Source organism: Ambystoma mexicanum, chromosome 8, assembly GCF_040938575.1.
Source record: "Ambystoma mexicanum isolate Mex_15411 chromosome 8, UKY_AmexF1_1, whole genome shotgun sequence".
In the NCBI taxonomy this organism is placed as follows: Eukaryota; Metazoa; Chordata; class Amphibia; order Caudata; family Ambystomatidae; genus Ambystoma; species Ambystoma mexicanum.
In genome coordinates this window covers 1,519,758,511-1,519,784,766 of record NC_090929.1, presented here as the reverse complement: position 1 = coordinate 1,519,784,766, position 26,256 = coordinate 1,519,758,511, and the positions used below count along the sequence as shown (strand labels likewise).

Genomic DNA, 26,256 nt, shown 5'->3' with positions numbered 1-26,256 from the left:
GAGTTATTGTGTACAAACATCAATATGAGAAATTAATTGGAAGAATTTCATTGATTTACATGAAGATCTGAGATCAGTTATGCAGATATTGTTAATTTAAGCTTTTAGATAATGGAAACAGTTGTATTTTATGAATACAATTATTTTAATGGTATGATCCTCTATTTCCTATAGATTATGCTCCTGATGGGATTAATTGTATGCCCAAAAACATCTGCATAATATTCAGAGATTATTGATATTTAATCATAAAAAAAGGATTTTGGACCATCTTTCTTTAACTGGTTACTGGATATCAACAAATGAATCAGTTTGTTTATGAAACCAGATATTGTAGGCAGTGTGTATTTTGTAGACAAATCTACCGTACATGACAATCCTGAATGACTCATTGGGCCTCATTACAGTTTTGCTGATGCAGGAAAAGTGAAAACACAAGTTTGTCAGTTGGGGGGGTCACTGATTTATCTCTAGCCAAGAGCTGGAGGTAAATCAGCCCCCCAGTGGCAGATACATGGTGGAATTACCAGTGCTGGTGATACCGTCAATCCCCTTCATGGTGTTCTATGGGACACCATGGAATGGGGATTTACCTCCCTTTCTGCCACCTGTAATATCCTGGTCTGGTAATACTGTGATATCAGGCAGCGGAACCATTAGGGCAGTTTCCCGGTATCCCACTGGAATTACCCACGGGATACCAGGAAACTTGTAATGACCCTAATTGTATAGTGTCCTTGATCGGATGCAATCTTTGCCATTTTGCTACACATGAACGTGTTTTAGAATGCAACTTCTATAGTGTAAAGAAGGCATGGCATCAAACAGTAAGACAGACACAAGTGATTACAGTTAAAGGGTGTTTATTGAACTTCAATTGGGTTTGAAAACGCCTATCTAATCCTATATCTAAAGATGGGAGCAAGCTACGACCATCAAATAATAATAACACAGTCTTTATCAACTCTGTCTAAATAAAAGGGCCTATACTTGCATTGTTATAATGTAAAGCACATTGGATTAAAGCACTATATAAACACAATAAATACAAATACAAATATACTAATAAACCTATTGCCAATCCTTACCTCTAAATACAAATATTGTGGGACACAATGATATGCAAAAGAAAAGTGTTCAAGAAATGATATGTCAGGATATTCAAGCCGTTGGCTTCCCTTGCTCACGTTTTCTGCACGGGACAAGGCAGCACACTCAAGCTTAGCACACTCTCTGGCTTCTCTAGCATGAGGATGCAGTTCAAAACTCCAACTTCGGGGCCTATTGTGCCAAAGTCTCTTTGCCATTCAAAGTCTCTTATTTCACAGTGGAACGTGACAAACATTAAAGTTCCTTTCTTCTTTAGGATTTCACATATATAACTTCTCAGGTGATTTACTGTTCACCCCAGATCCCACTCCGCCGGGCTCAGACCCACTTTAACACAAAACCTTCAATTGTTCTCCCTTGCCGGGCTCAGACCAAATGTATCTACTTTCAAAACTTTCTCTACTTTTGCCACTTCTCGGCTGGATACCTTACAGAGACATTCGATTGAGCACCCACGAGGTGTCGGACCACTCTGTCAAAGGTATTGTATCTTGCTATTAAAGTTCTTGTTCAAATGTTCTTCTCTCGTTAAATTGCCGTCTCAAAACTGCTGTTTCCTTGTGTGCTTCACCTTGTTCAGAGTGTGCTCTTGTGCTCCGTCTTTTACCCATGTGGGAAAGCTTAATGGAAGTCAGGTGTGTGTGATGGTCAGACAATTGCCTGACCTCGCCTGACCATGCTATACTGCTTGGGTGTTAGTCTGTTTTCTCCCATAGCGGGCTGTCTGTGTGAAAGTGTTTGTGTTATAAAAGGGGCGGGGTGCAAAGTTCCTAAATATCCGACCTGGTAGGATGGGGTAAAGGTGTTACAGGGAAGGGGATACTGCGTCTCGCCATCCAGTGTCCCATTCCCACTCCCTGAAGACCCCTTACCCAGGTGATCCTCCCGCACTGGTCCACCCCCAGGAACTGGATCCAAAAGTGATGGCCGTGTCCTGGCCACCTGGGTGACAGATCTCAGGGACTAGTGGGTAAGACACCTTTTGGTTTTTCACAATAGTCATCTGTTCAAGTAGTTTATTTAACATAGGCATGGCAGACTTTTAGCCTCCAACCACTTTTTTTAATAAGATACTCAGGAAATATCAGACAGTCTTTATAATGGTTGTCCCTCACTACACAAGACAGAGTCAGTTATTTGACTTTTTAATGCCCAACAAAAGTAAATGTTGGGCAGTTGGAAGTTACATAGTTGGCTCTTGATAGTTTGAGGTATCAAGGCCATGTCTTGCTTTAAGAGGTATTGCATGGCATCATAGCAGCTAGGAGAAGGAAGATTCTATAAGCCAATATTGTTACAATCCATTTTCCTGTACATGGCTTATACGTGGGGGAAGATCCCTTATTATCAACAAAATTGCGTATTCATTATTTTGATCCTTTCTTGGCCAATTAATATTTAGCAACGCAGTATGTGGGAATTGGGAAACCTTTTCAATTTTCCCGATGGCAACCTGAACATGGACCTTGGTTTGAGGTTCTAAATGAAGGGATGAATAAGTTTCCTCCATGCCTATAATAGCCCACTTGGTCGTATCTGAATTTGGTGTTGGCTAAACCAATGGGTTATGTATTTTAGCAAAAAGCATATCTGTTGTTTTACATTCTTTACATTCAGTAAGGTATTGTCAGTGGCCAGAATAAACTTTTTAATCTCTGTACAATGTAGACTTGACATATTTGGATCTTCTTTGGGGAGGATGCCCCGAGGCTGCAAGCAGACCGCTGTCTGCTGGTTTGTTTGTTTGTTTATTTGTAATGTGCACCAGACCCAGGGGTATCAAGGCGCAGAGGAACAGGAGGAAATATGAATACTTTCAACTTATAGTTACACAGGTTACATAAGAGGTATACAACATTTTACAGATAAAATACAATTAGGAGGCTGTGTGCCAAATATATACATACCGTGGGAGTAAGCTGTGTGTAATTTACATAAATTACAAGGTTGAAATTCAACATATACTAAGCTTTGCAATATCTATTTACAGTAAGATCTAGTGGGTAATGCAGTGAAGCATTAAGACGGAGGTCAGTCACTGGGGCGATTTAGTGGTCTTTATCTCTAAGCCATTTGATTGTGTTATGTCTGAAGTTCAGAAACATTTGATCCACCCTCAGGGAAGGGGGGAGGGAGTTCCATAACTGGGCTGCTTTGACCGGGAAACTGCTCCCTCCGGCTTTTGTCAATTTAAACCTAGGTATGACTAGGCAGTCTGTGTTAGCAGTCCTGGTGGGACGGCTAGAAGTTTTTCTGTTAATTCTCTCCATAAGGTAGCGAGGTGCAGCATTGTTCAGGCATTTATGAGTTAACAAGGCAGTTTTGAGCAGGATTGTCGCTGGTGGACAGCCATTTATTCTGTCTCCTTGCCTCTGAGATGTGCTCTTTTCCAGCAATGCCCTGTGCCGCTCTCAAAGCATTATTCTGGAGAATTTGGATCTTGTTAACAATGTACTTGCTAGCGCCCAGGTACAGGAAGTTGCAATAGTCCAATTTGGACAAGATTTCGATCGGGCCAGTATGGTGCAGATATTCTTGGAGAATTCAGAGGCCGAGGAATTGACCTGTTTAGCAAAAGTGATGGTGGATTCTAGGTAGAAACCTAGAGTTTTTACCTCTTTAGCAACTTTAATGACGTTGCCATCAATGTTAAAAGAGGTGTATTTGTGGCCAAGTTTATTGAGGTTGAATGCAGTCCCCAGAATGAGGAGCTCAGTTTTGTCATCATTCAGGCATAGACCGTGGGCAGCCATCCATGCCTGGATGATGAGGTAGATTTTATTTACCAAGGCCAAATCCTTGTCATAATCTCCGGTAAGCGGTATGAGAATTTGGGTATCATCTGCATACTTGGTGTAGGTGATACCAAGAAGGTCTAGATCATTGAAAAGGGGCTTAGTAAATATATTGTACATTGTGGGTGAGACACAGGAACCCTGTGACACAGCACATGTAATAGGAATGGGATCTGCTGTCGCTGATGGCGAGAAGACTCTCATAGTCCTGTTGCTCAGAAACGATTGGATCCAGGATATGGCATCCTGTGAGAAGTGAGCTGCTGAGTCGAGGTGATTGCATAAAACTTTATGGTCCACCAGATCGAAGGCGGGCGAAAGATCCAGGAGAAGTAGCAAAACTGTGTTCACCCTGTCCTTAAGTTCGTTGATCTGGGTTTTAAGATCAATCAGCGCAGTTTCAGTGCTGTGTTGGGGTCTGAAACCCGATTGGCGGATTCCCAGGAGCTTATTCAACTCTAGAAACTTCTGTATCTGGAGATATGCCACCCGGTCTAAGATTTTAAGTAAGAATGGCAAATGGTGTTTGCAAAGAGATGTGGAGGAGAAGGCGTTCCCTCAATGCATACATGTGTCTATGTCATTCCAGCCACCCTGCTTTGCGCAACGGACCAGGGCTGCGAGTGGGTTGTTGCCTGCTGCATTTGCAGAGTACAGCCAGATGGAGGAGGAGTGCATTTCCTTGGTGCGTAACTGCTGCCATTTCATTTCAGGCCACCCATATTTTATCTAATGTACGTTCCTTTGCAATCAAAAGAGCATAGTTCTTTCTTGCATAAATACATTATATATAAATAAAGTAAAATCCTACACGTTTTGTCACTTCAGTAATTCACATATGCAGAAGCACTTTTTGTATTTATATCTTGATATATGAACTTTATATGTATATTCATTGCACTCAGCACTTGTGTCTGATACTATCAATTAACTCGTTGTGCTGTGCTGTTGAATTTGACTCCATTCGTTTGAGGTGGCTGAAGAACCTTTGAACCACTCTAATTTTTTTCTGAAAATCTTTGAGGATCCTTGGAAGTAAAAGTAACAAAGTGTGGAGCAATTGCAGTCCAGGCAGCCTGGATGGACGTGAAAGGGTTGATCAGTTGACGTGGGGTAAATGGTGCAGTGGTGACTTCTGTCCTGTACTCGAATATGCCTGAAAGCTGCTCTCTTCCCCCTCCTGGTGTTCAGGTTTTTTTTTATGCTCTATGGACTAGTGCTTCCAACCATCTTTATTGCAACTATCCTTTTAGGCAAATGTAGTGATTTTCAACACGCTTATCTTTTATGAGATGGATGCGAATTCTGCTTTATACCCACTACATGGCGCTGATTAGAGAGCTGATCTTTTATTCGGTGTCCTCCAACTACAAGTTGTTTACTTGATCATAAGAAGCACAGTCTCTTTGCAGGTGGAGGAAAGTTCAGATTAGTACCTTTGAAACCCTGTCGGCATGACCGCAAGTTGTGAAAACGGATCCATGATTATGCTTTTTATGTAACTCCCTTCTGCTCATTTAGGACCCTGGTTCCCTGTCTTTGTGATGTTATGCTCAGAAGTATGTGTGATTGGGAAAAGAAAATCTATTGCTTACTCAAATCCTAAGGCAGGCAAAAAGCCTAAAAAGGCTATGACTATGGGGCTGCTTATACAGCCCCAGAAATGTTCATTGGATGCTTACCTAAAAACAATAACTGGGAACATTGAATTAAAAAACAAAAAACAAAGTTGAAAGGGCTTGAGAACAGAACAGGAAAGAATTAATGAACTTCTAGTAAATCTGAATAGTAAATCAAGCATGGAGGGCCATCCAAATACTGATGGTTTCACCACTACTGCCCTATCAAGTATCACCAAGGACTGTGTTTTAGAAGACACTGTGCCTCATTCCGAGGTCGGCAGTAACCGACCGGTGGGTTGCCGCTGACCCGGAAACACCAAAGCCAACGCCTGACTTCCCGCTGCCACTGGGACATTACAAGTTCCGGCGGCACGGGGAGTCAGGCGGCAGATTTAGTAACTCCCCATTCCCGTGGAGTCCCAAAGGACTCCATGAGAGTAGGGAGACGGAAGCACCGACACCATTGCTAACAGTGCCGGTGCTTCTGTGAAAGGTCTGACTGCAGGGGCCATTGAGCCCGGCAGGTCTGACCCTGCAGGCACACTTGTGGTGTGGCGATCCGGAAACAAGGGTGGTGGTAAGCTTACCGGCACTCTTGGTGCCGGTCCGCCGCACTTGGAATGAGACCCAGTGTTTTTTAACTAAGGAGCTGTAAGAGAGCAAACTCTTGCTACTTAGACTATGGCCGTGGAGACTGGCCAGGAGTTGGTGCACACTAGCTCTTTGTCATTGCAGGGATGTCGGATACAACATCCAGTTATTCCAGAGGACTCTCAAATCAAGCAAGGGCAGAAGGGGATCAGTCTTCTAACTATAGGCACAAAGGCTAAGGATTAGACGACGGCCGAGAATTGGCACCAAAATATAAAAAGCAAGAGGCACATGAGAACCTTTTGTTTATTTTAGCTAGGGTTTTAAACACACATTTTTTATTTCTTTGTTTATTATAGATGACATAGTATGCTCATTACAGAACCAAATTGATTTCTTTACTAGTGATCAATTTCCTAAACTGGACATGTCCAATTCTGTCACGCTTCCAACCCAGAGGGGTGAACCCTTGTTGGTAGATATCCACAATGCTAATCTACCGCCACTGCCAGCTCTAACACAAGCCACCTTGTAAGAGGATTCAATTCAACACTACAGCTAAGTCAATGCCTAGTCTGGGATACTGAATGGAAACCCTTATTGATATATCTTTATGTCCAGTTCATGCGTGCTGGATGACTACCCCTATATAACACCCCTCTCTTGGAGTCCCCCTGACCCCACTGAGCCAAGAAGTAGTTCTGTTTTGCAAGTTTAAAAGGTTTATTTGATAATTTAAACAATAGATATATATATCACACTTTATAATAATTTAATAATTGAATATGACACTTAATATGAGCAGTAATCAATAATGGATAGTCTGGCACACTTGTGAATAGGAACAGAAGAATAAGGTGGTAGAGAATGCTTTATATAAGTTCAGATGGATGTAATGTTGAATGAAAATGCAATACAGAAAATACTCGATATGATTTCAACAAAACAATGTAATCACTTTTCTCTGGCAATCCCCTCCCCCCTTTATGCAATGCAAGGAAATGGAAGGAAAGCACACAGTTCTCAGAAATGCAATCAAATGTAATTCAGTTCACCCCAGCAAGCTTAGACTACAGAAGTTTGAAACACAGGCCCAAAATGCTTTTATATGTGCTGGCAATGAAGTGAAAAATATGCTAAAATGCTTTTAATTCCCTCTTGAGGTTCAGGGTGAGTGGTATCAAGTTAATATTAGTCCAGGCTCACTCTAGCAATGATTCAGGGATGGTTCTTAAGAGGCAAACGAAATTTTAGCAAGGAAAGCAAGAACTGCTGTTTTTACACGTGGAGAAATTTGCAAATCGCGGCAAATTCGCGAGTGCGTTTTTCGCGATTGCGGCGAAAGTGTATGGAATAGGTCACGGAGATATGAGCGATATGGTAAAGGTCGTTTTTCAGATTTGAAATTTTAAAGTTCAAAGTGACAAGTGACAGCTAGCAACTAGAAATGACAGGTGACAGCTTTACAAAAGACAGGTGACAGTTAGGAGGCAGTTCTACTTAGATTAAAATAGATTGAATTATATTATTTTAACTAAGAGATTGGTTCTGCACAGTCTGCTAGGTACTCACAATATATTTTTGAAATAAATGGGCCTCGCCACGGATCTGGTCAGGTTTTAGACTGGACTCTGGTCTGGTCTCTGCACTTCACAGTGATCTGGGTCAGCTCTCTGGTTCTGCTAACAGTGGTCTGGGTCAGCTCTGCTCTCTCTGGGTACAGCACTGCTTCTGGATCTTTCTGCACAGCTTTCTCTGGAGATTGATGGATTTGAAGTCTGGATCTCTGGATGTGGTATGGTCCGGCAGCATGCTCCGCAGCAAATGGAATTGAATGTCCCTATCTGTCCTGACTGTCTGCTTTTATGTGTTTTGAAAATGGATGTGTGAGCAGCTTCCTAGGCCCTACCCCTCTCCACTTGTCATTGGCCACTTCCTCCTCTTCCCCTTGATTGGGGGAATGAAATGAAGTGTCATCATGATGAGGTCTGTTTATGGTACAGAGAACCCACCCCTGTCAAATTACACACAATCTATATTTTGACCCAAAAGACATATTTGCACAGGTACACATTTGTTTAAAATTACATGCACCCATCACATATCACAGGAGGTATACCCTGTCCAAATCTGCTCTTCCTGGGAGCTTGCATTCAGAAATAGCAACATTTGCACTTTTTGGTCAGGTTACCAATATCAGATTCTTACTCAAATTTACCCAAATGTGTGCAAGGCGTGCAGGCATTAATTGATGAAGTATCAGACTTTTAACATGCATACATTTTAAGTAATACCCTCTTAACTGCTAGCTTGCCCCCAGATCACGCCACCGGTTCTAAAAACCTCTTAAAATGTGGGCAGAAAAATCAAAAGAATTATGGTATCATTTAAATAATTATGACAAGTCCGTACTATGAGTTATTCATCTTTTTCTAAAACCATATTCTGGCTCCAAAGGGGTGTGGTTTCCCCCCAGCACAAGGTTGAATGTCTGGTTTTTCCAGTTCTGCCAAGCCAGCTTGCTCTCACATGCAGTGCTCCTCCCCTTTTCTTCCAGGAGGAAGCCACTTTTACGGCCCCCATAATAAACCATCTGCCTGGGCCCTGGAAGGCCCATTGTTCAAGAGGAAGCCATTTATGGCCACTTCAATAAACCCTCTGCCTGGGTCCTATGTTTAGTCTCTAGCAGTCCCTTGATAATTCAATCAGAGAAGTGTCAGATCCCTTTTGGTGGGAGCAGCAAAAAGGCAGCTAGGCCTGGGAACACAGCAGTTGTGCAAGTCTCAACTCCTGTCGGGGGTAGCTGGTGGGCAGAATTCAGTTCCTTAAGCCAGGCCCCAGCTAATGTCACTTTTAGTTACCCCGTTTTCTGCATTCAAATAAAACTAACCATTTTTACATATGCAGCTAGAATTCTGATTCTAAGTTTAAAACTATGACATTTAAACAATTGCAACCTATGTGACACTCAAAAGTAGGTCACTCATTTCTTTTAAACATTTAGATTTTTAGTGTCGTTCAGTCCAAATTTACTTAAACTGCTGAAATCCACAGCTCAGCCAGTCTGGTTATAAACCTTCAAGTCACTTCAGAATATAACTTTACATTGTATCCACCTCTCAGCAAGTCTTTCTTTGGCCTGCTTTGGGTTCATTTATTCAGTTTTACACAAAAAGAGAAAAAAGTCTGGTGTTGTTTTAAAACGCTGGCTTTCTGATAGTGGTGAGTACTGGTAATGCACCCATTTTTGGGATTTAAGAAAATGAATTCCCCACAATTCTAGGTTGCTTTTGGCAATCAGCATTGCCATTCCCAATGGTTTCAGGCTACTGTGTGGGTAGTCCAATGGTGTTTTTAGGCAGTGCCCTTCTGTGCCCATAACATCGGCAAAATGGGTGGCAGCCTATTCTTCATGCCTTTCCCTGGGCATTTTCTGGGAAGCTCTGGCCATCATGATGTTTTCAATGCCAGTACTGCACAGTTTTGAGGTAGGGCTTGGATGCGTGGATAAAAACATCCCACAACCTCAAATATCATCCCTGTAGTGCCACTGAGGATTTGGGTTCTAATTTTGGTAATAAGATATTTTCCTTGCCTCCCGAGGCATCCTCGTTGATGGGTGACCTAGTGCAGGTGGACCCTTTGTGGAAAGCAAACTTTGTGGAAATCTACAAGACCCTGGGTTGGCAGTTAGACCATGACCCAAAGCTGGCATTGCTGGGTATTTGGGTAGAATTGATCTGCACAGGATATCATAGGCTATGTATATCCAAGGCCTTTGTGCTGGCTGAAAGACGCATTGCTAGGAAGTGGTAGTGTTCAGAGATGTCCATGGTGCCAGTATGGAATATCGGGATAGCAGGTGTATGGAGTTCGAGAGATTGATCTATAAACAGTCCAGTGAAATATGGAAAGGTTTGGGAAAATGACTGAATCTGCTGCAATCCATAAATGTAGTGCACTGATGTGACCGGAAATGTACAACTATAGTTCTATAAATATACAAGAATATGTGGTACCTCGGTAGTGGGATACATATGTGTTGCTTTTGGTCTAGATGGTGGGTAAGGATGGAAACGAGGTTTTGCACTTGTTAATTTTGCACATTGAAAAAAGAAACATGCTTTTATAAAAGAAACTATATGGAATTCCCCTCTTCCGCATCCATCAAAGGTTGAAGAGATGCTGCATAGACATCATGCAAAAAGGCATCATCCAAGTTATTGCATTAATATCACGTGAAAACAGAATAAATGAGCTGTTAGTTGTATTTAAAGGACTTCCTAAAAGAGTAGCCGTCACCAGTCAGACAATAGCCTGATGATCAGCAATATGCATTGCTGCTTCCAACAAAGCTCTAAACAAAACTCTGCCAAAGAGCATCATTGTGCATTCTCACTTGCATTTTCATGCAAAGTTTTGGTGCCTATAATTGAGAGGTTGGAGCAGAACCATCAGCGGTGCAACACATTTTCTGGTAGCATTGATTTCTTGTGCTACCAGAGCACATACCACGATTAAAACAAAAATGTAACCTCTCTTAAAAAATTGAATGCAGCCAGTGTTAGAGGTAGAATGAGCACAACTTTTGACTCAATCCCTGTAAGCATGACTAATGACAAACCTCCCAAACTAAATGATCCACAAATGTAATAAAGCAGAACATGGGGTAATCGGATGTTTCAATGTCTCGGGTTCAGAGAGTTTACAACGACAACAGTTAGTTGTTGGATGGACCTTTTCGGCTCAGCTGTGTGAGGTAACTTTGGTATGTAAAAGATTAATTTGCACTTTCAGAAACTGAAGCCTTAAATTGGCATTGGGGAATTTGATAAGATACAGGGGGAGTTCACCCCGCTTCTTATGTACCTGCTTCAGCTCATCATACAATTTGTACCTGGATAATTCTTGTGTTGTATTTATGCAGTCGTGATGTCACACCCTCTTCTTAAGGATTTGAGAATATTGCAGTTAACAGTAATTCTAAAGTGTCCCCAAATGATGACAGAATTAAATTACATTTCACCATCCATCTACCAATAGTGACACTCACATGGCCTCGAGGTGTTGGGCTAAATTCTTCAAACAGTGAATTGGGCGTCAGGGCTATCACCATCCATCTACCAATAGTGACACTCACATGGCCTCGAGGTGTTGGGCTAAATTCTTCAAACAGTGAATTGGGCGTCAGGGCTAGCACCTTCCTGTATAGGCACAGTATATTCCAATACACTCTAGCTTTGAGTAATAACAGATCGATCTCAAAGTGAATCACTGATACAGGAGCACAGTTGAGCAAACGCAACACTTTCCTCCAAATCCTACCCTCCACCTTGCCCAGTTCCTCAACATCAAAAGTGCAGTTGGTTTCCAAGCCATAAACTATTTCAGAATCACTTTTCCATTGTAATATTTAATAGCTGTTATGCGGGAGAAACACCCATATTTAAAATTCAGCCATTTCATTCTGGGGATAACTTATCAGCTATGGGCTGGACGTCCAGCATTAGTGGTGTTTTGCACCCATTAGCTATCAATGGAAGACCTTAATAGATCAATTGCTATACAGCCTTCAGAGGAGTGCCATCCACTACCCATGAAGCCCAATATGCACCTCGAGTTTGTCAGCCTCATTATTTTCATTTTAGATGTATTAATTATAAGATTGTTCATTTTAGCATAAAAGGAAAGTGATGTTAGTAACCTCTGGAGACCAATAGGGGTCTAATCCAGCAGAACAACATTGTCCGCATAATCTAGATAATGAGGGTGCAGTGTACACAAGTGGGGAGTGACAAACTTAGCTGGTGGCAAATGCTGGGCCAGATCAGAAATGTAAATATTAAAAAGGTGGGGTGCCAATACACAACCCTGCCTAAGCCCACAATGGATAGCAATATTACCTGAGAGCCACCCCAACGCCCAAGAGATTCAATCTTACCCTAATACAAGTATCCATGGGCAAGTGGACAAATATACTCAAAGGTCCTGGTGGAAGATCCCACAAACCCCACATATACCGGCAACCTGTTAGGATCCAATGAGTTCTGCTGCACCAGGTTAATAATCAGGCCATTCAAAGACGTTCCAATGTTACACCTGAAGATTGAAGTTTATGAAAGTGACCCAAATTAATTGCCCAAGATTCAAGCTCGTCCAGAATTAGACCAGCAAATACTTTGCTTTCTGCGTCCAGCAAAGTGATGGGCCTATAGTTGTGTGTGCCTAATCTGTCCCCTTTCTTAAAAACATGAACCACGTAAGAAGATTTCAAAGTCACAGGTATATATCTTTCCACAATACCACTACTAAAAAGTGCGTACAATATATTAGCCCACAGCAAAGGGGCGTTTTTAGCACCATATTAGAAAGACCATTGGGCCGGGGAGCTCTAGAATCACTACTTTTATTCATTATGTATAATATGTCCTCTGGTTCAAAGCTTAAGGACTAGTCAGATAAAGTATTTGTTCACTAGTGAGAGTTCCATTGGAGTAGAGTTGAGAAAGGTATTTAGACCACTCGGCAATACTGATAGAGTTAAACTAAGTATCCAGCTGTTTACATTCCTGTTTGTTAACTAACCAAGGACCAAAAAGAAGCATCAGCTTTAGCGGCCAAAAGTCCCAACATTAGCTCACCATCACTTTCGATCAATTTATGGCGGTGCTGAATCTGACAGTTCCTATGTTTCTGTTTAAGCATTTTAATGTCTTTAATTTCCGTACTGGATACAAGACTGCAGACTGTACTGCTCTAATAGAGAAGCAGAGTTCTCTTTTCTGATGAACCACTTCCACATCATATGCATGGAGATGTTTACGTGTAGCTCTAGTGCCCTTAAGGAATAAGCTATCCATGTGGTGATGCAGAAGCTTACAAAAGGTCCTTGGAGTCAAGGTGCTATTCAGGGGAAAAGGAAGGTTCCTAAAACTATCAAAAATCTGCTTATTAAATTTGGTAGTCACTCTCGGGTTCCAAATGATACCTGTAATACCCATATTAATGTTTACGCTCTTAATTCCACCATCAATGGCAGAGGAGTGCGCAAAACTAAATTCGGCAATCAATAGGTTGTGATCACTAATATTCATTTCAAAATGCATGCATTTGTGAAAAGGTAAGTCATTAACAAAAATATAGTCGATAGTTGAAAAGGAAGCATCTCTGTGGCAAGTTTAACACCCATCTAGGCCCCACAGTACATTACCATTCAATCCATGGAAGCCCCTTTCACTCATAAAGTTGGACCACGTGAGTCCCAGGTTCTCCTTCTTCCCACTTACAATTACGTCTTAAACAGAACAGATTGCATTATAATCCCTGGCAATTAGAACAAGGCCTTTTCAAGTATTAATATGCCAATCGTCAATAACAATGTAACTCATTGTTAAATTCATAAATAGCACATTTAGCCAGGTACCAATATATGTTCACGATGAGTATTGATATTGACAATGCATTCAAGCAAAAATTCATACCAAAATCCAAAATTCCTTGAAAAGAGGTATACAATTTGCCAAAAGTGGCCCCGCTAATGTTCTTTTACAGCCACTATTAGACCCCCAGAGGGCCTACCAATATTAACACATAAGGCGGCTTGAAAGGCAATGTGAAAGCCATCAAACTAGGGACAATTGGTGAGCCACACTTCCTGTAAAAGAAAAAACAAATATTTAGAAGAAAGTGCAGAACATAAAACATTATTAGACATAACCTGACAATGGCCTGTTGTATTCTATGAGGCAATAGTCAATGGAATATTCTCATTAAAGATATTGTTGAAGCTGTTTATAAAAAAACAATTGAAGACCCAATATAAAAATGGTAACCAGGGCCAATCAGATATATTGTTCAGGAATAAGTGTAAAACTGAATGGGAATCAAGGTGGTCAGATTAGCAAATTATTTTAATCTTATCAGCCCCAGGAAAAGGTTTCTCGCTGGGGGAGACCAGTTCATTCGATACTATTATCACAGCCCATTGCACGCAAAGCCTCCTGCTCAGCAAGGAACATGCTCCTTAAGATTCTGGAAGGAATTGCGAGTGACACCAAAAAGGTGTGATTGTTTACTAAAACCTCCATCAGCTCTGTCTCTAGAGGAGATTAGCCTAAGATTAAGGATTTCAGAGAACAATAGCCAGGGCATTGGAACAATTTAGTAATGGTCTGTTTTGGCCAGATAAAATAAACTCCAGGATCAATTTGGATTCCCAAGATAAATCAATACAACCTGGCATATCCACTCTGCGATCACTGATGATGTAATTAATTTTGTTGTTGGATACATTAGATGGAATAATGCCACTTGAGGTAAAAGGCTCCAAAGTCTACCCCTTCTGTGCAGCAGGTGGCAACTGATGCAGGCTAATATAAGCTGCTGTTTGAAATCTAATTTCATGTTTTCGATCTAGCTTCTCTTGTGATGCAATGACTGCCCTTCTCAAATTTGAATGCTCTATATATATTTGAATATACTATCTGAAGTGGGAGCTAATATATTGTCTCCCAAAACAGTCAACTTGGGTTGACATAGTAATAGTGGGGGCCTTATCAAGTTGGTCTCTGGTCTGTACAGGAGGTTTTTTAGTATGTTTATCCTGTTTGCCTGAAATATATGCAAATTACATAAATTCAAATGTTCAGTTGCCCCAATAGCCATACTAATGGGAGTTAAAGTTTGAATATTATCTCCCACTGGGTCGACATACTAGCGGTGGGGCCTTACGAAATTGAATTTTTGTATGTTTGCATGCTGGGGCAGTCAAATGACATGGAAACTTTCTTTAGGATTTCCTATTTTGATTAGCAACTTTTTGAGTCTTAATTTTCTTTCATAGTACTGATTTTTGTTGTTGTGCGCTAGAGTCTAGAATATGTGAGGTGTCAGAAATGTGAGATGGACACATAGTTGACGTTTTCACAATGCTTGCCATTTATTAAAACAAAGCGGGGTGAGATAAACGCCTTTCTTTTCCTATCCTAACGAGGATGTTCCTTCCTAGCAAACTAAAACTAAAGAAAGATGACCTAGTGTCCAAAGGTATCTGACCCTCACATTGATGCATATAACCAACGTGTACAAGGTAAATATATCTGTCTTCAGTTCCACAAAACAGTGCAAATGTTCAAACGTATAGTTCTTACAAAGTATTCCTTGTAACCGGCTCACTTCCCCTGAATCAATTCAGGAAAACCCTTGAAAACGTTCTGTTTCAACAAAGTTCTGTTCAGTACAACACAAAATCTCTTCTCATCCAATGTGTCCTTCCACTTGGTAATTAAATGTCTCTTTAACAAAATACTTATTCAAGAACCAAAGTCATTGTTTCTCCACACAGTATCCTTCCTGTTAAAGTAAATGTCACTAGTTCATAAATCAAAGCAATTGATTCCTCCACACAGTATCCTTCCGAGGATGTGAAGCAAACATTAGGATATAACAATTATTCTTCCAATGGAATACTTTTGTCAGGATAGCAGAGCAACTGTCTTTTGTAATGCAGCAATTTGTCAGGATGATAAAGTTAGCAGTTTCATTCCACAACACCTTTTTCCCACAACCACATTTCTTCAAAGTAGCTGTTTCTTTCCTGGTATACTAGCCTGCCAGGACTAACTACAACTGGTCCCTTTCCTGGTTTACTTGCCTGCCAGGAAGAAAAACTCCTACTACTACAATTGGTTTCTTCTGTTATTGGCAACATGTGTTCCAAAGTCCTCCATATCACTATCCAATGTGAGGAGGGTTAAACAATGATTGCATGTCTTTAAAGTTTCTTGACTGTTGGTAATGTGGTAATGTTGGTAAAGTTGGTAATGTTGTGTGTTGGTAAAGTTCCCCAAGTTGGCATTTCATAAAAGGAGAATTGCACCCTTTTGCCTTTTAATTCTGCTTGCTCTATATTCAAAATTATCTGGTATTGGTGAATGTTCTGCTTAGAGCACCCTAAGGTTACCTTTTCTTACAGGCCAGCTCGCCGGCTTCTCTCAGCGGCTCTGCGTCACTCTTTGCTGCTGTGGTGGACCTTCTGCAGATCGACAATCCCGTTGACACCTCTCCTGTACCCCCCACTAACTCTGGTGGGTCTCTGCATCCTCCAGCACTGTTGATTGACTTGTGTTGGGTTAGGAGCATGTCTCCCACACAGATGGGCTTCTCTCCCCACTGTGGACCACGACTCTGCTTCCTGCTGTGCGCACTCTGCAAAACCGCACGCTTTCTTTTCCCGCATCGGTTTCTGCTGGCTCTCGCATTCTGTCAGGTCCATATCTTGGGTCTTCGAGAAGGAGTGATGCTGGCCCACCAGACCCCCCTGATATGCCTGCCCAATAGTTCTTAAAATATAAGGCTACCCAACAGGCAAACCCAAGGGGAAAGGGGAATGGGGGAGAAAATAACAACTGCAGATCTTCACTGTTTCTTTAGACACAACACTGGTTCCCAGAATATAAACTCAGTAGATGATTAACTCTTTGGAACTGGATTGAGGAAGCTTCATCAGTAATGTGTGTCTGTGAAATCTAAGCACAAACATACACACATTAAATAAACTCTTATCTGAATGTTGTTTTCTGCTATTTATAATTTAAACAAAACTATTATCATGTACCTGCTGCCTATGCTTGATTGCTGATAGGCATTTATAGTTTGTTCCTTTGTATTATTAGATGCTCTTCTGAATTACTTATAAAAAGAATTTACAATGAAAGTCAATATTCAATATTCTTGAAACACTTTGGATATTCTTTGAATATATGTTGTAGAAAGTCTGAAACTGGCTTGCTTGAAGAAAAAATGTTTTACTATAGTTCTTAGTCTGAGTTAAATAAAACTCTTCTGGATTATTCAACTTACAGTCTTTACTTTCTTGTATCTGAATATATAAATATCATTCAAAACTGTACTGTAGATTTTGGATGCTCCAATGAGGTTAGATGGCTTGTTGCACAATGAACGAAAAGTTCAGTTGATTGAAGAACGTGATGCACGCGCAATCAGAACGAAGTTGAATTAAAGACACGGAGCAAAATAGCCGCGCCTTGAAACGGTCGCGGTAACACGTAGCTACATTCAGTAACCGCTCCACAAAATTAAACAAATTCACAGAGAAATACCGGAACTCAACACAACGCCCCTAGGAACGCTACTTGACAACACTAGTACGTCAAACCAGGAAGTAAAACTTTAAAGTGGAACGTGCAAGCATACTCTAACCGATTCCTGACTAGGATTGATTTTTCAGTAAATGAACTAAAGAGGCGCATGTTAAGTGTTATACATCACTATACTAATTTTAATAACACGCGTACTATAGTGAAAATATTAAACTAAATTCGAACCAATAAGTCACAATAAATATCCTGACCAGAATGCTCTAAAACACCTACACTAACTTTCTTAACCCGTACACGCAACCGCAGAAGGAAAAAATAAACGTACTTTCATTTCCCGCACACAGCCACGAGAGGAAAAAATAAACGTACTTTCATTTCCCGCACACGCAGCCACGAGAGGAAAAAACAAATGTACTTTCATTTCCCGCACACGCAGTCACGAGAGGAAAATATAAACGTGCATCAGAATTTTCCTTCCTTGAATACGAGCGCAATAGAGTTCAAATAATGTTCATTAAAATCAAATTCAGATAAATACAGTTTCTTAGAATTTTAAAGTAAACTTCTTCTTGAGATAAATTGAAGATGAAAACATTGCACTTTAGAAAACTTAGCTTGCTTCATCTGTAAATTGGTCTTGAAGTTACAACAAGGGCTTCTTCATTAACGAAACTTCTGTAGAAATTAAGCTCACTGTAAATTCTTCTCAAAAAGGAATTTTATAATAACTTATACTAAATATCCTAAGAGCTAAATGAACTACAACCTTCCTCTAAAGAAACTGGAATGAAAGGCAGTTTAGAATGTTGTGAAATGTTCCAAACTACCTCATAATATCTTTCCACCAATCATTTGTGTTGCACTGAACCTCCATCTTGGTTTGGGGAACTAGGAACTTCCTGTATATAGTTGTCATTAAGGAAACTTATCACAATATTGACATATTAAAATACCAAACCCAAAATCAAACACCACTCAACCAATGCTCCCACTAACAATGTAATAATGAATATTAAAAATAAATGTTTACTTAATTCTTTTGAATGCAGATTTTCTACAGTAATTTCTCATTGAAAATCTAGAAATGTGCCATGGAATCCTGACGGTATTCTTGCTTCAGCTCCAACTGCTTAGGCCTATCTCCTCACTGCTTCTGCCTCTGCTACCCCCTCTCCCAGCTGTGGCTCATTCTCAGGTTTAAATGTCGCGCTCAGGTTCCTCGACTTCAAACAACTTCAATCTTTCTGCACCACGTTTGATCCTGATTAACTCTGTGTCCCTCTTCCGTGTCCCAGTACCACAGGTATTATGGTACTTTAAGTCTTTAGTGGACTGAATGTAACCGGAGTTTGGTGATGATGTATGAATAGCATCTCTATTGTTTGACTGTACTTTACAATATGCTATCATTGTTTCAGGGAAAATAGAGGAATCCTGAGTCAAAGGAGTTACTACTTCCTCCTGCGATGTGATCCTCCTTCATAATACTACTCCCAGGGTCAGGATCAGGTACTTGCTGCCTTCCCCTGGCCACATCAGAGGAGGCCCATACCCGGGTTTCAGTGATGATTTCACTGGATTCATCACAAATAACAATAGCATTTCTTATACCTCCAGGATCAGAAGGATCTTCATTTGGATCTTCATTTGGTCCAATGCTCTCACTGTGCACAATAGAGGGGGGGTCTTCTGGGGCTTGTCAATTAATTGAATCAGTGCTGCAATGTTCCCAATTGGCTCTTGGACGACTTCAATAAGATCAGGTTCCACCTGAGCTTGGCCTCTCTCATTATACAAAGATGCATTAGAAAAGTAAGAGTCTAGTCGACTAAGAATACAGTACAACGTGGCAGTTTGGGATTTAACTTCAGCCCAAATGTTGTACTGAAGAGACACGAAGGATGTTGAAACCAAGTTAAGAGCATCAATGAAGGTTGGTCCCAGGTTTGTGACTACCCCCCCACTGCACTGCGATGAAGGTCGCCTATAGTCATGGATAGACGTAAATTAATTTGATGATACAGATGATGGAGAGGTATCTCCAGACATAATAGGGGAAGCGTTGAGCAATGACTTTGCTGCTAAGGGGTCCTGTAAAATCATTGAATCAAGATTTGCGATCGAGGTCGGAAGAGCACTATCAGTCTGTTGCCAATCCACTGCATCATTAAGTAATAACTTCAGGTCACACGGTGCTACAGAACAATTGTCACTACCCTCGGGACCCATTTGCAGAAGCAGTCCAAGTTATTTGTGAAAGGAGTAATCTTTGTTCTCACCTTCTACACACGCTCTCATGCTGGTCTGCCACCTAGATAGCAAAAACAGGTGAGTGCTGAAGGCAACTGTCTTTTCCCTACGCCCCAACTTGTCATTCTGGCAGGCCACACCACTGAGGGACCCCTACTTTAGGCGGAGGTGCATATGTGCAGGCTTCCTGTCATGATTTCCAGCTATACCAATGAGCGCCAGCATATATATGTACCAGCGAATCATCTTGCTGACTAGCATCACATAACACTTACACAATGCCCTGGGTGCTTTGCAGTGTTATAAGAGAGAATATTCTAAGGTCCTGACCTGGTGGTAGCACATTTTTAAATATATGCTAAATCTGCAGGGGCAACACAGTATCCATTAGACCTATCACTACCAAGTGTAAGTAACTCTTTCTCCTGTTGCCAAATGTGTACATAAGCTTAGCTACAAATGCACAAGTATATTTCATTAATAAATAAAAGTAAATGTAGAAATCCAGGACTCATGGATTTTTGTAGACTAATCAATGTCTTTTTTTCTATACCACAGTTCCTAAATGTAGCAGACTATGATGAACGAATCCTGCATCAGATTTCGATCCTCGAGCAAACACTTCAAATGCAAGACAGGGTAAGCGGTGAAAGGAAGACCCTATGTGCAGTTGAAGGCACCCCAAATATCATATATATATAGACTGTTTAACAAAAAATAAACAACAAGGGAACATGAAGATAGACTCAGGCACACATATATGCTTTCTTAATTTTACAGAATCATGAGAAAAATGTCAACCACTGCAAGGGAACCATTAAGGACTTAGAAAGAAAAATCAATCAGAAAATTCAGAACAACCAGCAACTTGACCAGGAAATGCAAGAAATGCGTGCCTCCGTGTCTGAGAGACAACACATCTACAATGCTGTTGGTAAGCCTATCGTACCCTATAATCATAGGGCGCTTCAGAGAATTGAACAATATATGTTGCCATTGGTGAACTCTGGAAATCGTGTTTCTAGATACAATGCCTCATTGAGTTTGTCAAAATTAGCCGTTCTAATTCTACATACTCTTTTGTCGTTACCATTGGCTGTTTGGCAGTAAATCTGCTACTTTTTGTTTTAGTCCTCATTATAGGGCATTGGAGGGATAATTCTTCAATTTCCTGAAGGAAATACTTCAGAACTTGGGATTGATTCTTTCCTACACCTGAGGGGATCCACTTTTGGGCCGCGGTGGGAGGCCCTGTTTCCACAAACATACTTTCCGCACACAGCCAACACTTGGTGTTGGCATTTCTGTCAGTTTTCACCAGCACAAATGAACTCTTCTTACAAATCGCTTTTTACATCACTATTTGGTTGAAATAGCCCCCACAACTCCTTGGACCTCTTGAACACATGTCAAGGCCATCACACCTCCATAACTCATTGGACATCTGGAAAACATCTCAAGGCCATCACTGATCCATAAACCTCCTTAATACATTTTAACATTAATAGCCGCAAGAAAGAGACCATTAAGGCAATATGTCTCCCTGCTCTCCAGATCTACCCTTTTTCCTGGCCAAACAAACACAATGTTTACATACATCCCTGCTACTGCTATCACTCTTCCACTTGTATATCACACCCTACTGTTGTGAGCCCATCTTTCCCCACTTAGCCTCTCTCCTCATACTTGTTTCCTTTTTTAATTTCCTCCCAGCTATGGTCTAAATTTCACAGCCTGCACAGGGTTCAGTTTTCATAGACAACTATTTAAAAGTCATAATTTTATTTGTGCACTTTTGTTCGACATGAATTCAACCCGTTTGTTTTTAACGGGGGCTCTCTCACAAACCCCTTTAGCCCACACATCAACTCCCTCGCTCCCGAACCCATAACTCCTCTGCCTAGTCCTACGTACATATACATGTTTATGTAATTGGTCGATGTCGACCAAAAGTTCACAAACAAAATTATGACTTTTAAATAGTTGTCTATGAAAACAAGTATTATGTTGGAAAGGGTCACAATTGCTAACCCACAATCTAAGGTCATGCAAGTTGTAATTCTATAAATTGTTTAATACATTTGATTTGGTTGTTCAAATTATTTTTGCAAAAATGGGTAAGAAACCCTTGGGTTTCAAAGCTTGCAGAGAGTGCAACAGGACTGTGCCTGCTGTGGACACTCATGACTGCTGCATGTGCAAACTGTCAGATCAGCATAGGAGCAAGTTGTGTGAGGCTTGCTGGGGCATGACATTAAAGAATAGGTTGTCCCAGGAGTGCCGGCTCCTGATGTTTTAGGAGAAGGTAAAACAGTCCAGTCTGCTGCCACCGGACCACAGTAGCCCTTTGGAATTGGAGCGCACTAGGAGCACACACAAGGGAGGGAGTCAGGCCAGAGTCCTTTTGCTGGCTCCAGGAGTTCACATGGAAACACATCCCAATCTTAGGATAATTCTTGGTCCTTACAGCACAGGAACTCAGACAAGATTCTGAAGAAAAAGCAGAAAACCGATGTTCCCGCTAAGAACCCACCTATCATTTCAATGGTTGTTGCTGTCGCATTAGATACTTCTGCACAAGAAGTACAGGTGTACTTGGAGTCCGTCCGATGCAAGATGCTGCCAATGTTTGTAGTTGTGCATCAACAACTAATGGGACCTCATCCCCCTGTGCCTACAGTGCAGCACAGATGTGGTGGCCCAGCACTGGTGGTGTCATTTGTTCATGATGCTGGGGCATGAGATGCAGTCACTGGTTGCCTATCTGTTCACAAGGAAATCTTCCACAGGCTCCCTGAAGTCAAATGAGGCACACCATGAGGTCAGCATAGTACTGCTTACGGCACTGTGTAAAGCCCCAGTGGCGTTATGGAGGACTGTGGACTTCAGAGTGGAGGATGATGCCTTTGAGTTGCAAAGGAAGGTTGATGACTTATTAGAGCGGGATACAAATTATGACTGCCTCCACATTGTCCCCTTTATGCTGTTCCATTTTCTCTCCTTCTGCCACTACTGAATTTCCTAGAATTCTTTCGTATTTTATTTTAGCTTTATTAGTTTTAATTTCCATCCTGCCATTGATATGGTCTGGACCTGCTCAGAATGGGTCCGATAAGGGCCTTGTTAGTCTAAATAATGGTTTTGTTTTCTCCCCTTTAAGACTATTAATACGTTGCACAGCTGCATTATTTTATACTGTAACTCCCTGCCCCTCTTGATGTCCATATTGCATCAGACCATGGGGAGTTTCCTTGTTCTGGGGGTCTTGTTAAACACACAAGAAGTCAAATCTGACCCATAGCAGGTGGCTGTAGTTTATAGGGGCGGTACTGTACATGATAATGATGACTACCTGAAAGGTTTCGGCTATCGAGGTGGCACTGGATATGATCTGGAGGTTATACTTGCAGTATGGATGGTTCTGGTGTGGCTGGCTTTGTGCATTCTTATAATTCATCAGTTAAGGCGTTGCGTTACGTGGCTCCAGTAGGAACACGAGTTCAATTGGAAACAGCCGATTGTCCCTGCAGGACAAGCTACCAGTAAGCACTGGCTTGGCGCCAGATTTGAGTTGCTGGTATTGATATTGATATTGATATTTTATTTCTATCGCGCTCGTACACAAGTGTTTCAGAGAACGACAAGTCAAGGGAGGGGAACAGGGGAGAACAAAACAGCAATCTTACTAGGCCCAGTGACATTGAGAATGCGCAAGTACAGAGAGAGGAATCTTGTGGTGGGCGAACCACTCACACTCTGTCAATCAGGGCAGGTCCTTACATTCGCGTCAATGACAGGCTGGGAAGGGGCCCATATCAGTGATATGGAGGTATCAGAAGGTTGTTCGGAGAGGGATGCTTTCTAATAACAGTTGCTGGGAAAGAGGTTGATGGTCTTGATGATCAATACCATTGCTATGCATTATGTGGAAATATGTGGCAGAGCTGGCTTCCTCGGGTTCTGCAGGGATGCTCAGACTATTTGGAAGTGATATTCCCCTGGCAATCAACCGATTGCCAGGGGAATATCAGTCCAGGCTTTTGATTGTTCTTGGTGTAGAAATTTGAGGGCAGACACCATGAGCAGGAGGTAGTTTGTGTCACACAAGCAGTCTCTAGACCAATCACTGTTAGCCCTCAACTTTAAGATGTGGGGCTTGCCACTGATCGATCTATTTGCAACCTGTCAACAGGAATTGCACACTGTTTTGCCCAGAGAGGTTCTCACGAGGGGTGCACTGGGCAGTGTCCTGCTGGTTCCACAGACTTTCACGGAAATGTATGCGTTCCTCCTAATTACTCTGTTGCAGATGGTCCTAAGGAGATTCTGGTACTGCAAAGGGGACAATGGCATTGGTGGCTTTAAGTGGCCAAGGAGGGTCTGGAATGCTGACTTACTCTGTTTGAGCTGGAGTGTGTTTTGGGGGATCCCGATATTTCCGAGTCCGTTGACTCAGGAAGTGGGCAGGGTCTTCCACCTGTGCAGCTTGTTAGGTCCATGACTTGTATGAGGTGTTTGACCCCTGCGTACCATCCCCACTCATCAATCAACTTTAACAAGGTTTCTTCTTCTTTATCTTCATTTAAACACATAAATACAACTTGAAAGCATTTTATCACTTATTTGACACACTTACTTCAACATGGAGTTCCAAATGGATCACAGCAGTCTTGATTGAAAACTTATTTTGAGTCCTGTGAGGCAGGCATGGCAATGGTATCGTGGTATGGTATCATGAGAAGACACAGACACAATTTTGGTGTAATGCCCATCTTGCCCTATCTCTATTTTAGTTCTGCCCTTAACTGATGTTTCTAAGGATAGTCGAAGTCTGTAAGTCCCAAAACAAAGCATGTCTGTGTCAAACATATGCTTGCCTTCACTCTGGAAACAAATGTTGTGTAGGGTTTCGTTAAAGAAAAAATTGTTTCAAAAAGAACTATAAACCAAGACTGGATTCAGGTGACTTTCTCGTCAGGTTCAGCTTTGCCAGTTCAAAGTAGTTCAACTTAAATGTGCCCTTGGAATCTTACTGGCAAGGTTCCCTTTAGTTCCAAAAACCAAATCAGGTCACACAAGTACCTAGGTTCACTTGGACTCCCTTCCCCAAGCTTCTTAAGGTTCACATTTCCTTTAGGCCTTTCAAGGTTCTCATCCCCAAGCGTGGGCCCCTATGGTTTCCAAAATTCACAGTTTACAAAAGTTCAGCTTCAAGACAGCCTCTTGGGTTCAAACAACCTTTCACGCACTCTGGGGATTTTGTTCCCACTTCACCCTTCAGTATAGCTCCACCTTTTCCACCTTCTCTCCAGTGGCACATTTTGTATATTTTCTTCAACACTCTTTGGTGTTTGAGACTTCCGAGAACGCATAGCTTTTCTTTCCTCTATGCACGACCACTCTGATACTTTCATCTTCTTCTTTGTTTGTTTCTTTCTTTCTTTCTCTGCTTTCTTTCTCTGCTTTGCTATGGCTGCTCTAGCACCTAAGACGTCACGTTTCCTCCTGTGCTTCTGGCATACTTCTATCTTTTCTCCTTTTAACTTTGTGTCACTCGCACATTTAAACCATTTGCCTTTCCTTCATTGCCATTTTACATTCTGTCTTTTATTTCTGTGCTTCTTGTACATCTTATATTCAAATCTCCTGCTCGAGCCCCATACGTGCACCAGGTTTCTTCACACTCTAGAAACTCACTGGTTAGCGCGATGCTGTCGGGAATTTCGCTGGCTTCAGCGCTAAGGTAAGGGTCTCACCACCTGCCCCTCAGACATCCCTGGGGCCTGGATTCCTCTCAGGGAAATGAGCATCTGGCAGGCCATGGCCATTAGTACTCAGCATGCCCTCTGGAGCTAATCAGTCCGGCTCCTTGGAGACACAGCTCACTTGCCACGCTGCAACCTTCACCAAACACTGGGTCAGAGTCTCAGGGTCCCATTCTCCTCCTCCAGATACTGTGGGCTCTCCCTGCTACAGCTTCCTGGCTTCCAGTTCCCATGGCTTGTTTGTTCTCCTGAGCAAAGCTCCACTCTGTTATGCCTTAGTCGGTGTTCAATGAGAGTTCCGGTGTGCACAGTTGCTGTCAAGTGCCTGACTCTACCTGACCTTATTAGAGGGACATATTGGTATTGTGGTGTAGTAGGCCTCTCCATTCATCTTCCTCCTCACAGCACTATAGGGACTTTTCCAATAGGTAATCTTCCTTACTCTAGATGCCTCTTCCTCATCTCAGTATATATTGGAAATGGTGAGGGGGAATTGGAACAGGATTGGTAATATCCCATAAAAGCTGAGGTAGAGTATGGTGATGGATAGTTGGGAAAGGGGGTATACCATGTCTCGCCCTCTGGTATTCTCTTCCCAATCCCAAGAGACCCTCCACTCAGGTGATCCATCCTCGCTTGTGCGCCCCCAGGGTCAGGATCCAAAAGTGATGGCTCTTCCCTGGCCACCTGGATGGAGTCTGGGGGAGTAGGTGAGAGAATACTTTCAGGTTTCTCACAGCCCACTATTCAGCATCCGTGGGAGAAGTTCACTTTAAATCTTTGCTTTATCGAGGGGAGTTAATGAAATTAAGTCTTTCTCTTTGATGCTTCCATATAATATTTTCCTCCTTGATTAGGTTGCCCTTGTGCATACCTGTCGACTCACCTACTTTTGGTGGGTGTCACCCTCCTTACAGTCAGTACACTCATCCGCCAATCCCCTTCCCCGTCCATAAGCTTTAATGGTTTTCTCACCTGCATTAACAGCATCCACTTTTTGCAC

At 41.8% G+C, this 26,256-nt stretch overlaps 1 protein-coding gene across 1 annotated transcript in view; it reads left to right on the top strand.

Annotated features, from left to right (window-relative positions):
- Window positions 1-26,256, top strand: part of CFAP43 (cilia and flagella associated protein 43) — a 1,012,780-nt gene that overhangs the window by 946,928 nt on the left and 39,596 nt on the right. Inside the window, exons 36-37 of the mRNA XM_069611745.1 lie at window positions 20,047-20,127; window positions 20,269-20,422. Coding sequence (XP_069467846.1) covers window positions 20,047-20,127; window positions 20,269-20,422 — 235 coding nt within the window. The remainder of the gene's footprint in view (window positions 1-20,046; window positions 20,128-20,268; window positions 20,423-26,256) is intronic.